Source organism: Hippopotamus amphibius, chromosome 2 (assembly GCF_030028045.1).
Source record: "Hippopotamus amphibius kiboko isolate mHipAmp2 chromosome 2, mHipAmp2.hap2, whole genome shotgun sequence".
Classification (NCBI taxonomy): Eukaryota; Metazoa; Chordata; class Mammalia; order Artiodactyla; family Hippopotamidae; genus Hippopotamus; species Hippopotamus amphibius.
Genome location: NC_080187.1, coordinates 193456348 through 193469636, shown reverse-complemented (window position 1 = coordinate 193469636; position 13289 = coordinate 193456348). Strand labels below are relative to the sequence as shown.

At 44.8% G+C, this 13289-nt stretch overlaps 2 protein-coding genes across 8 annotated transcripts in view; one reads left to right on the top strand and one right to left on the bottom strand.

Moving 5' to 3' along the window:
- TNFAIP8L3 (TNF alpha induced protein 8 like 3) overlaps positions 1-11974 on the top strand; it is a 38376-nt gene extending 26402 nt beyond the window's left edge. Inside the window, exon 2 of the mRNA XM_057722185.1 lies at positions 10462-11974. Coding sequence (XP_057578168.1) covers positions 10462-11024 — 563 coding nt within the window. The 3' untranslated portion in view covers positions 11025-11974. The remainder of the gene's footprint in view (positions 1-10461) is intronic.
- Positions 1-13289, bottom strand: part of AP4E1 (adaptor related protein complex 4 subunit epsilon 1) — a 102206-nt gene that overhangs the window by 3342 nt on the left and 85575 nt on the right. For 5 of the 7 annotated variants that reach the window (XR_009051366.1, XR_009051364.1, XR_009051363.1 and 2 more), the window contains one exon: positions 41-2431. The gene's annotated coding sequence lies outside the window, so the exon portion shown is untranslated. Of the gene's footprint in view, positions 1-40; positions 2432-13289 lie in introns of those variants that run through there. The other 2 variants (XR_009051361.1, XR_009051362.1) reach the window with 2 other exon arrangements.

Genomic DNA, 13289 nt, shown 5'->3' with positions numbered 1-13289 from the left:
GCCCACTTCTTGTCTGCTCTGATTAGATCATTACTTTTACCTTGTAATTTGGCTGCAGGAAAGCTCTTACGATGAGGAGGATTATCGTCAGGTCCGCCATCTGCCTTGCTACTCACTTGTGCTGCTGTGATTAGCGTATTGTCGTCAGGCCTCAGTTTTGTTTCTTGCAGGAATCTTTTGAAATCATTGGTCCATTTCATAAGGGTTAGTTTAGTGAGAACTAAATAATATAATCAGTGAGTCTATTTAACCAAGCACACATAAACATATGCCAAAATAAATCAAAACTGCTGAAAAGGAATAAGCACATGAGAGATACACACTAAACACTCCCCCAAACCCAGGGAGCAGGGGGCTCTTCCCGTCCTTCCTTAGAATGCCACACACCAGTGGGTCCCAAGATCAGCCAGAATGTTAAATATTAGTAAAGCTTAATCCATCTCATTAGAAAACAAGGAAACAAATGAAAGGTTCTAGTGTTATCATTTTGCACACCCTCTTGTGGTGTCTGGTGCGGGCTGCTGCCCTTCAAATCATGGCGACCTACCCACAGGACCCACAAGCTGCTTGCTTCTTATTGCAGGTGGTGGAAATTTGGGGGCCCCAGGTCTTCTCAGCAGCAGGGGTGAGCCCAGAGGATATGTCCTCAAGACTCTCTTGAAGGGTGGGAAAAGAACCAGACCCAAGAAGCCCTCAAGGGTGTGCTGGATTAACCCTCAGTCAGAAAAGTCTATTTCCTAGCCCTCCCAGGTCATCTAAGTTTTACTGGGATGCCTTTTAAAGTATCCCAAAATACCTTTCTTAAGCCTGAAAGATGCCATCTCATTCACGTATGAAAGGGATTAGACCTACAGGCATTTTTCATGGGCTGCCAAGCTTTGATCATTTCCTGTGGGGGGAGGGGAGGATCAGGATTTTTGCTTGTCTCTAACTCAAAGGCCCCACCATCCCTTGACCATTTCATTTGAATGTACCTCCTCCAGTGCCGTCTTTTTTCTTTAATATTCCGGCAGTATACAAACCACAGTCGTATACAAGAGCAGGAAAATGTTTTCTGGTTTGACTCCACTAGAGATCCAACAACTCAATTAGTCCTTCTGGAAACTGTAGCAGTGTTCTGTTTGCATTGCAAAAAAAAAACCACTTAAGGTTCCTTAACAGTTTTGTCCCCGTAGCTACATGGGACCTAGAACTTAAGCAGAAGCAATGTCTTCTCTAGAAGGTGTTATCCTTGTCATAGATATCCCACCCTGCAGACCACCTCACCCCCACAGCCAACCCTTTCCTTATCATTCACCCAGAGAACAGACAAGGAAGCAGGAAGGGAGGAGGAAGGATGTCACTCTCCCCCCTGGCTCCTGGCCCCTTAGTGGCTGTGAAGGACAGAGCACAAGGGACATGACTGGCCCAGTCAGCTTTCCTGGGGGGATGTGCAGGTGAGCAGAAGGATGGGTGCTCACTGTGAAAGTCTGCATTCAAAGTAGTCTGTAAGGCTGCTCCGTCTCAAGGAGGCTTGCTTGAACTTTATTTCCAATAGCTAAATTGGGAGATTGGGATTGACATACACACACCACTATATATAAAATAGATAACTACTAAGGACCTACTGTATAGCACAGGGAACTCTACTCAGTACTCTGTAATGACCTATATGGGAAAAGGATCTAAAAAAGAGTGGATTTGTGTATATGTATAACTGATTCACTTTGCTGTACACCTGAAACTAACACAACATTGTAAATCAACTACACTCTAATAAAAATAAAAATAAATAACAGTTAAGTGTAAGTGGTTGAGTGCCAGAAGCTTGGACTATCACCGATCCCCTCTGCCCAGGTCTTACCCTTCCCCATGCCCTGGGGACTTTCCTCCCACCTTCCTTGTACTCTGGGCCTCCTGCTTTGACAGATGGTGCTTATTAAGCACCACAGATTGTTTTTCTCAGGGTACCATCTCCGCCCCTAACTTCTACATAACATTTTAGCTAACTCTCTTCCTTGCCATTATCCTAAGCAGTTTACAGAAGTGAAGTGATATTGTGTGACTGCTGGCTACTACAGATAGTTGTATAATTTTGACACAGCTATCTATACTCATATACAAGTTTTCTACACGCTCCTCAACCACAGGTAGAGAAGCTACCACGTCCTGAGAGTAAAGAGGGAAGAGCTGAGTCTGTTCCCCATCCCCTGTCTGCCACAACACATCCTGGGCTGATGCTCAGAGCTCTTCTCTGGGCTGGAGCTGACAGCTGAAAGCCTGTCATCTTTCATAACCATCATTTATTTTTTCCAGAATGTATTACCTGGCTCTTACCATGCTGAAGCTCATCTGCCTCTCTTCTGCCCACTCACCCTTGGCTTGGTAAGATCTTCCTGCTGTTTATCACCATCAGTTTGGCGTTTCACTCACTGGGAGAGCTTACTGTTTTCTAGAAACATAGAAACATCACTTGTGCTATGGCTGAACATCATCTATAGAAGCATCAGCTCAGACTGGCCCCAACACTTTTCCAGGCAATGAAGGGCCCACTTAAATTATCTTTTGCTTTCTTTCTGCAAACTAGTTCACTCCTATTGTCACGCCATTCTCCCAACATAGTTCTGGTGCGTCTCCTTTCCTTGTAAATGTTCCAAGGGTGCTTATTCTCAGATCACTGACTCCATAATCCTTTCATGTGAGCTCCTCAATCAATTTTGGTTTAAGGAAGCCCCTGTTTTTTCCTACAAGGATGAACTTTGCAGCTTCCTCAGTCTCCTGTCCTTGTGTTAGTCAGGTGAACTGCATAATAATAGCTGCATAATCACATTTTTATTTCCATTGTTAGAGATTTTCAGGTACTGTAAACAATCCATTACTTTTCATGGCTGGGCAATGGGAAGTTTTGTTCAGAAATGGTTAAGAGGATCATCACTGGCTGAAACAGCCTTCTTAAGGCTTGTGCGCGGGAAAAAGAGAATAGTTTTTGCCACGACCTATTCTAGATCTTCTTGGTGTTTCCCCCAAATAAACATGTGCACACTATTTAGGCCTGTTTCCCCAGGTATCCCAAGTGCACTCCTGACCTTGGCTCCCAAAGCTCACACTCTTCCTCTTAGCCCACAGTGTTTCTCCCTGGTGGGTTACCAACATGGTCCCTCTGCAAAAGGTGGAGACAGAAAGAAACAAGCCCAAGATTTCCATGTGCAAAAAGTCTGCCCCACCGAGCTCCCCTGCGTGTGTGTGCGCACACTCTCCCTTAAACCGTGTGCACGTGTTGGAAACAGTACTGGCTCTCCACCCCTGCCTCTGGGAGTTGTCAGAATTGACCATATTGGTGTCTTGATGTTATTTCATCAAATAAATAACAAAACTACGCAGGTATCTTTATTACAGGACTTCTCAGAGCCTTTAATAAGCTACCTGGTCTGGCTCATCATCAAAAGCCAGCCGCAACGTATAGTCACCTACAAACTCATTCAGCTCACCACAAAAGCTTCTCCCCTGGAACATCTTATAGGACCAGTATTCTGTAAGATACACGTTGGGCCATGCCGTGATCTGTGGATCCTACTTTCAGCTGTCAGAATCATGCTGAATGTTAGGGAGCTTGTGATCACTGGCCCTACTCCTAAAGATTTTAATACTGACAGTCTGGAGTAGAGTGTGGGAATCTACTGGCTTGTTGTTTTTTTCTTAAAGCTTCCCCGAAATTCCTCTGCTCTAGCCTTTTGATCTAGCTTCAGAGATTTGATGCCTGTGACCCTCCTGAGCCCTCACCATAGAAGCTTTTACCGCAAGTCCCTTTGTAGGTAATAACACGTTCAAGAGAAATGGCTGCAAACGTATGAGGGAAGCCACCCAAGGCCTTTGTGATCTGGGGGAAATTGCTGACCTGTTTCAAAGTGGTTTAGAAACCACTTCCTGACATTGTAGCCATCCCCACCTATCCACATTCAGGTCCACCTTCAGAGCCCATAGAGCTTCCCTCAGCTGTTCTCACTCTTGGTAATTTGGGCTGTTTCACAGGTTTAAGTATTTTTGTTTCATTTGTCTATATCTCGCCTCCCTGCAGGACCATATTCAGAGTAGGACCCAATTAAATATTGGGGGAAGTGGGGAGGACATCCCCCATAGCACTTCTTACAGAGCTGAACAAATAGTAAATGCTCAATCATTGCAGAGAAACCAAGGGACAAAAGAAACCTTGGCCCAAAAGGGACAAAAGTAAGTAAATAAATAAAGGCTAAGATTGACTCTAAAATCAAAAAGCAAGTGAAGAAGGGTGGTAAGTGTGGCAACAAGAGTCTACAGCTTACCCTGCTGAGGTGATAGAATCTTCAATATTAGGTATACATCATCTTCCTCCCTCTGGAATTTTTCCTCTGTTACTTCCCTGTTCTTCAGTGTTTTAGGTCAATGATATATGCTTCACTAGTGGCTCAGGAATAGGGTAACCAACTTGTGCCTGGACTTTTCCAGTTTTAGCACTGAAAGTCCACCATGCAGGAAACCCCTCAATCCTGGCAAATCAGGGCAGTTGGTCACTCTACTCAAAAAAACAGAGTTTCCTGGGACTTCCCTGGCAGTCCAGCAGTTAAGACTCTACACGTCCACTGCAGGGGACACAGGTTCGATCCCTGGTCAAGGAACTAAAATCCCACATGCCAAGAAACAAAACAAAACAGTTTCCTGACCAGATAAAACTGGGAAATGCTTTACCACACTCTGCTTACCTGAACTAGTTTCCTATAGCTCCTGTAACAAATTACCACAAACTCAGTGATTTAAAACAACATAAATTTATCATCTCACAGCTTTGGAGATCAGAAACCCAAAATGAGTTTTACAGGTCTGAAAATCGGTGTGTCAGCAGGGCTGCACTTCTTCTGGAGGCTCTACGGGGTGATGTGTTCCCTTGTGTTTTTCAGCTTCTAGAGGCCACCCACATTCCTTGGCTGGTGGTTCCCTCCTCCATCTTTGAAGCCAGCCATTACATCCCTTTGATCCTCTCCTCCCATTATCACATCTCCTTTTCTGATTCTCTCTCCCTCTTTCACTTATAAAGACCCTTGTGATTGTGTCAGGCTCACTGGCTAATCCAGGGTAATTTCTCCATCCCCAAATCCTTAACTTAGTCATGTCTGCCAAGTCTCTTTTACCAGGCAAGATAACACACGCACAGGTTCCAGGACTAGAATGTGGACATCTTCGGGGGCCATTTTTCTGCCTACCATACCCACCCCTCTCTGTCAGTTGATAAAACACCTTAATCTACTAAAGAAATATTTTTGAAGTCTTACAGGAAAAGAATCTGTTTAACATGGTTTAACCCAGTGTTTTCCAAACTTATGTGATCAAGACACTCTTTATTTGGAGGGTACTATGAGAAGTGAAATAATTCAGTCAGAGAAAGACAAATACTGTATGATATATCACTTACATGTGGAATCTAAAAAAGACAACAAACTAGTGAATATAACAAAAAAAGAAGCAGTATCGCGCATATAGAGAACAAACTAGTGGTTACCAGTGGGGAGGGGGAGAAGGGAGGGGCAAGGGAGGGGTGGGGAATGAAGAGGTACAAACTGTCACGTATAAAATAAGCTACAAGGATGTACTGTACAACATGGGGAATATAGCCAATATTGTGTAATAATTATAAATGGCGCATAACCTTTAAAAAACAAGAGAAACTGTGTATCCCCCCGCCCCCCGAAGAACACCACTTAACCTCTCATGGAATGCTGCTGCTCGAGTGGAAGAGCGGGACTCCAGCTGGTGTGTGCACCATGCAGAGTCCAGAGACCTTCCATGCGGTGAGCAGAAGAGGAGAGTTTTGGGGAAATCGGTTTGTAAGTCCCATGCCTCTTTCTCACTTCAATACTCTTTTTCTAAATTCATCTGTCAGAGCAACAATCTGAGGTCAAAGTGTGGTGAAACTTCCTTCTTTCCACTATTTCCGTCATGGAGTTCCCACCCATAAAGAATCTTATTGGGACAAATGCATTTCCCTGGGTTGCAAAACCTGGTCAAACACAGGCATGACGTGAATCTTTGGTGTTGGTGATGCCTCTCTTGATCAAAGCACCATACCCTGCCCCTACCCCTCTCATTTGCAGATGCATTTCCAATAAAACTTTATTTTTTATGTTTAGTATTTATCAAAAATTTAACACTGGTACCCAAAATAATTAGAATGATAACTCACTCCAGAAGGAATTTTTTTTAAGGATTGGAGATTTTGGTCATTGGAATCGTATTTTAATTTAAAATTCAATTTGTATGTATCCTTTGATTACAGAGAATTATGACGGATTGATCAAATAAAACATTTTCAAGCATAAAAACAGATATTAAGGGGCTTCCCAGGTGGCTAAGTGGTTAAGAATCTGCCTGCCAATGCAGGTGACACGGGTTCGATCCCTGATCCGGAAGGACCCCACATGCCATGGAGCAACTAAACCTGTGTGCCACAACTACTGAGCCTGCACTCTAGAGCCTACAAGCCACAACTATTGAGCCCATGTGCCACAACAACTGAAGGCTGCACACCTAGAGCCTGTGCTCCTCAACAGGAGAAGCCACCACAATAAGAAGCCCGCGCACCTCAACAAAGAGTAGCCCCTGCTCTCCGCAACTACAGAAAGCCTGTGTGCAGCAACGAAGACCCAATGCAGTAAATAAATAAATAAATAAATAAATAAATAAATAAATAAATAAATAAAATTAAAAGATAGCGGGCCGACTTCCTGGTATCCAGGGAGAGTCAAATCCTTTAAAAAAAAAACAAAACAGATATTAAGTTAAAGTTTCTGGATGGCATAGAATAGAGATACAATTTCAAGGAGAAAAAAGAACAGTGTAGCAGCTCTAATATTTAAAGAAGAGCTTGCTCCTGTCACTTTAAAATGGACAATAATGGATGTTATATCATTGTGGTATGTGGTATGTACATTAGACACTTTTAAAAGAATAATTTAACACATTGATTTTAAAGTATCAATATTTACAATATCTAGACATTTAATATATTTAGAAATTATAACTATTTAACCATAAGGTGAAAAATACTTGCTGTCAAGTTAAAAAATATGCAAGGAGGTACTAGCTTTTAAAATTCTTATGGGGCTATAAGAGCAAAAGGTGTGATGACCACTGCTCTGGAGAAAACTGTTGGGAATGCTGGCAGTGAAAAGAGCAGGGTTTGGAATCCAGCTAGCAGGGAAGCCTTGGTAAAAAACACCTATCTCTTAGGGTTAAAGCCACGAAGTGTCTGCCATAGAGCCAGTGCTTCCTCATTCAACAGTAGCTGCCGTGGGCCACCAATGCACAGGCTCGGGGCATCCAGTGGGCTAGACAAAAACCCCTGCTCCCACAGAGCTTACATGCCATTGCACCTAGTTGATCCATTGCTTCTGTGTAAATGCATGCGTTCTGCATTTCTAGAGAACCTCTTCAAATACCTGCTTCTCAGGCAGTTTTTAGGAGCTGTGTCTACAAAGAAATGACTCATTTTTTGATATTCCAGAACAGACCCAACTGTTGTTCCAATCAGAATAATCACCTAAGGAGGCATACACTTATTTTGGCAACAGGGCCAAAGCTCAAAAGTCTTTAAGTTTCTCCTGTAGAACTGATTTCAAAGCATACAGCACAATCTTTTAAACATCCTTAATGCTGGTAAATATTTGTTTGGGGAGGAGGAACTTGATGTTTTTGGAACAAAGGTTATTTACACAAAGGCCTGGCGACCATAGTAGATGATGAGACTGGGTAGGAATATTATTTGTCTCAAACTCTGGATGGGCATAAAGCTCACAGTAAGGAAAAGCCAAAAATTATCATTTACTCCCTTCACACTGAGGCTGAAGGGAAAATCCTGGCTGTGTCAGGGTCACTTGCTCTGAAGTTGCTTAAAGAGTCTATGGTCTCAGACTTTTGGGAAAGAGCTTCTTGGGGCTGTGGGAAACCAATGGTGCCTGCTGCTTTACTTCTGCTGATCCCACTTTAGTGACCCCGTTTCAGCCCATGACCCTGGGGCCTACAGCTGGAAGAGGTCCATGAGCAGAAGTAGCTGTCCTGGAAAGACCCAGGGTTGAGGGAGCAAGGCTGGGCTGGGAGGGAGGGAGCCAGTCCTTGAAGGGATATGCAGGTGGAAGAAGCACTGGGGCCTGTGTCTGAATTGCGTTTGAGTGTTTACTGAGTCCACGTCTGCGAGATCTAAGCACCCAGGGATTAATGGCATTCCACTGAGGGTATGAGTCTGGGGTGGGCAGAGGGGGTGGGACATGAGATGGGGAGGGATTGCAAAAGCTGGTGTGTGTGGCCATCTGTCTGTCCATGCTGCTGGTCACTTCCATGTGGCCACAGAACACTGGAGAAAAACTCTAAGGATCCTAGAGGGCCCTCAGTTCTCAAAAGGAAATTTGTTCTCCTGCAGTATTTCTCTGGCATTTAACTTAACAAACACCATTCCACCCCTGTGCCCAGAGCCGAGCTAGGTGCTGTGGGAATGTTGTCTCTGTCCTCCAGCAACTTGAATGTCTTGAGAAGATAAGAATGATACATATACGTATATTGAGTGAGGATGGCCTGTGGGTTTCATTTCAAATATCAGTTCCAGCCAACCGGTGATTTCATGGAGTATTTGATCCAATCTAAGACACCACTGATTAAAAGATGCCTTTTTATGTGTCTTAAGAAAGAAGAAAATGCTACCAATTAAATTGCAAATGATTGCTTTCTTATTGCTTAGAATTTTTATTTTATACTTATTGAAAGATCCTTTTAGACTTACTTGTACATAGTGTTACTTCTTTTAACACATATTGTTCTCATTCATTCATAAAGGGAAAGTAATGGGGAAATAAACTGGCTTTGATTTTTCTGAGCTTCCTCACATTCAGGGTACTACTGTACTCAGCTGAAGCATCTTTGCTTGGAGCTGTTGATGTCTGTGTTTCCCACACAATATGGTTCTCTGTGCCATCGAGAACATTGGTGAGCAAATTTCTTATGAGTACTCATGACTTTTATTCCAAATCTGTCTTCTATTGTGTAAATCGCTGCACATACAGGTAATGCAACTACAGCACAACTACCACCTGGCAACAATGACTATAAGACACATCACAATTTCCAAGATATCAAACATGAGAAAAAAAAAACATCTTAGACTCAATGAAATATGGATTCTGAGACTCACTCAAAAAACACTACCATGGGGAATTCCCTGGTGGTCCAGTGGTTAAGACTCAGTGCTTTCCCTGCCATGGGCTCTGGGTTTGATCCCTGGTCGGGAAACTAAGACCCCACAAGCCGTGAGGCACATGGGCGGAGGTGGGGGGAGCGGGGTGGTGGAGGGGACAACCGAACTTCTTGGGACTTCCCTGGCAGTCCAATGGTTGAGACTTTGCACTTCCACTGCAGGGGGCACAGGTTCGATCCCTGGTCAGGAAACTAAGATTCCCCATGCCGCACAGTGTGGCTAAAACACACACACACACACTGTGTACCGTGATCAACCGCCCAGGTCTGTCCTAGGAATGGGGTTGGCATTGGTGCTACATTCTTGTCATTAAGCAATACTTTCCTCCTGTAAATTTGCAAAGCTGAATGGTTTCCAGGGCAATAATCATTGTAGGGAGTTCTCAGTGAGCAAATAGAGTCAAGGAGGCTTTTTGCATGAAGCAGGTCCAAAGGGTGAGATTTGGCCTGGACATGAGGAGACCACATCCAGAGAGGAAAGAGCACATTAAAGGTTCAAGTGGGACTTCCCTGGTGGCACAGTGGTTAAGAATCTGCCTGCCAATGCAGGGGACACGGGTTCGATCCCTGGGCCAGGAAGATCCCATACACTGCGAAGCAACCAAGCCCGTGCACCCAGCTACTGAACCTGCACTCTAGAGCCCATGCTCTGCAACAAGAGAAGCCAGCGCAATGAGAAGCCCCTGCACTGCAACAAAGAGTAGCCCTCGCTCGCCACAACTAGAGAAAGCCCGTGCACAGCAACAAAGACCCAACACAGCAAACTAATTAATTTTTTTTTTTAAATAAAATTTCAAGAGGGTAAATAAGCATGTCATGTGGCGAGGAGAGTGGGGTAACCAGGCTGGGGTGGGGTTTCATAAAGAAGTCGTGGGGTATGAAGGCATGAATTTTTGCTGTAAGAGCATAAGTTAAGTGACTTGCCTAGTGGTCCAGTGGGTAAGACTCCGCGCTCCCAATGCAGGGGGCCCAGGTTTGAACCCTGTTTGGGGAACTAGATCCCGCATGCGTGCTGCAACTAAGAAGTCCACATGCTGCAACTAAGACCCAGTGCAGCTGAAGTAAATAAATAAATATTAAAACAAACAAAAAAAGTTAAAACAAAAAATAATCTATTTTAAGAAAAAAGAACATAAGTTCAAGTTAGTATGTTTCACTTGGTAATAAACAGTTTTTGTATTTCTATAACATTTATTTCTTTTCTTACCATAGGTCCTGATGTTTTTAGTTCAAAGAACCTTGCCCTTCAAGCCCAGAAGAAGATTCTGAGCAAAATAGCCAGCAAAACTGTGGCCAACATGCTAATTGATGACACCAGCAGCGAGATCTTTGATGAGCTCTACAAAGTCACCAAAGAGCACACACACGACAAGAAGGAAGCCCACAAGATCATGAAAGACTTAATCAAGGTGGCGATCAAAATTGGGATCCTCTACCGGAACAACCAGTTCAGCCAGGAGGAGGTTGTTATCGTGGAGAAGTTCAGGAAGAAGCTGAACCAGACCGCCATGACCATCGTCAGCTTCTATGAGGTGGAATACACCTTCGATAGAAACGTGCTCTCCAAGCTCCTACACGAGTGCAAGGACCTGGTGCATGAACTGGTACAGCGACACCTGACGCCCAGGACCCATGGGCGCATCAACCATGTCTTCAACCACTTTGCTGATGTGGAGTTCCTCTCCGCCCTTTATAGCCTGGATGGAGACTGCAGGTCCAACCTCAAGAGGATTTGTGAAGGAATCAATAAATTGCTAGATGAGAAAGTCCTCTGAATGCCTTCCCTCCTCCTGGACTTGGCTGCCTTCATGTCACAGCACCCAGCGTGTTCCAGGTGAGAATCAGGAAAACAAGAAGAAACCCTTGTCAAAGATGCCCGTGTTCTGTCCTCTTCATTCCTCTGATGTTGATGCTACATTGAGCTCAGGTGTGTTTATACCCTGAGCTCTTCTGAGGTCTTAAAGTCTTAAAATCTCCTTCGTTTGCAAGCCCAAAGGCATCTCATCTAAGCAGAAAAGCTGCCCTGCTCATCAAGGTGGGCCCAGTTCATCTAGTGGAGTGGAAGGAGCCCTGGACTGGGGTCAGATGACATGGATTTGGTTCCCAGCTCCATCAGTTATGATTTTGTCCTCTGGATCCTGGAACCATCATGCCCATCTGCCTATCCCCCAGGGCTGCTGAGAGGATCAAATGAGACTATGTTCATGCTTTTAAAAACTCTAATAAAAGGTCTTACTAGTTTCTTTTTTGGCATGTAGCAGTGATCAACCTGGATCTAGACTATTAAGCAGCAGAGAAAAGAACAGTAGTTTCTAATGGGCTGGGTTTGCAATCTGTCTCTAGATGTGCCATTTCAAACAAAATAAAAATGAATCCAAAGGTGTGACAAAGTATAGCTGCAAATTGGAAAAATGTTTTTCAAGAGTTGTGTTTTTTAGGTCTCAGATGTGCAGGTTTATGGTCCTACAGAGGGAAACTTTCTGAGGGGGGCAGAGTGGAGAGAGAGTTTCCCACGCATCATGCAGAGACAGAGAAGAACTGTGCTCCCCCTGCCCCTGCAGGATCTGCCTTCCTCCATCTGAGGGGCACCATCCGTGAGGCACAGGGAAGGTTTATCCCGGCATGCACAGGAGAGTTGGGCAGAATGAACCCCTACCTGTCTTTCTTGTTTTATCGCAGTCATTTTGTGCTGTTTTCTCTGGTTTGTTAATAAATTGAAACTACCCTGCAAATAAGAGGTTTTGGAGTTGTGATTCAACAAATCAAATTCCTTGGAGTTAGATACAGTGTTAAGAATAAGGGGATTGAAAGGAAGAAGAAAATGAAGAGTAAGAGCTCTGCGCTCAGACCCTGAGGGGAAGTAGCCCCTGGGGGAGCACATATAGGGTGGGGCCTGTGCCCCTGCTTAGTGGGGAGCTAGTTCACAGACACTGTGACCATCTTCTCCGAATGTCTCAAAGCCTCGCTTTCACACAAAATATTTAATGCCTTATAATGTTGTCTGGAGGACACCACCTTAAGAGGCTTGACCTTCCAGCATCACCTCCTGTCCTGTTACGCTTCTCTTGTATCTCATGATAATGCAAAAATACTACATTAGCTCAGCCCCATGGTTCGTCCCACCCCGTGGCCTCTCTCTAGCAGGAGCATCAAGAGATGGTTTGGGGGGGGGGGGGTGTGAAAAGATGGCCACTGAACCTACTGTGGCCGTTCAACCCCAACTGGTGCCCATGTCAACATCAGTATAAAGCATCCTGTTAAGTTCTTCAGCCACCAGTACTCAAAATTACTTCATAGGAAAGATACCCAGTGGGAAATAGGGAATAGGAGGGCCCAGCCTCTCCTCACAGTCCCAAGGACTGAACAGTGATACCCTGTGCACATCTGGGCTGGGGAGTTCGTTGGTCATTTAGGCAGTGCCAGTGGAAGCTGTGGGTGACAGGCTCCTTCCTACCCACCTGCCCACTAGGCAGCAAACAGCCCAGAAGTAGCTGAATTTTCACATACAGAGTCCTCAGTGCCTGCGCTGATTTACTCATCTGACTAAGGACCCCTTTCTAGTATGATGGATGGTTCTAGAAGCAGGTTCTTTTTTTCACTAAGTAGGTGGACCTACCCAGAGAACTCAGCCTTGCCAAAGGAATGGATGGAACTGTCTCCTGTCCATCTGAGACACAGCAGGGAAGGAGGCAGGATCCCCAGCCAGAGGATTGCGGGTTCTCCCCTCTCCACAGGTCACAGCACAGTGTGGGCAGAGGAAGGCTGAGCAGGTTCTGAGCCCTGAGCCTCTGAAGGAATGGGGTCCTCCTTGTCCTGGTCAGAAAAGGATCAGCACTTCCACCACCAAGTGCAACAAAAGCGTGGACCTAAACATTCTGCCACCTTAGGCTTCCCTACTGAGGCAGATGAGGGGCGCTCTACCGTGAGACCAGCCAGATGTGTCTCCATCTTATCAACAGTAGCCGGGGGAGTTGGGCTACCCAGGCACAAATAACCCAACACACCTCTAAAAACAGTCAACGCCTATCCCATGTATGCCT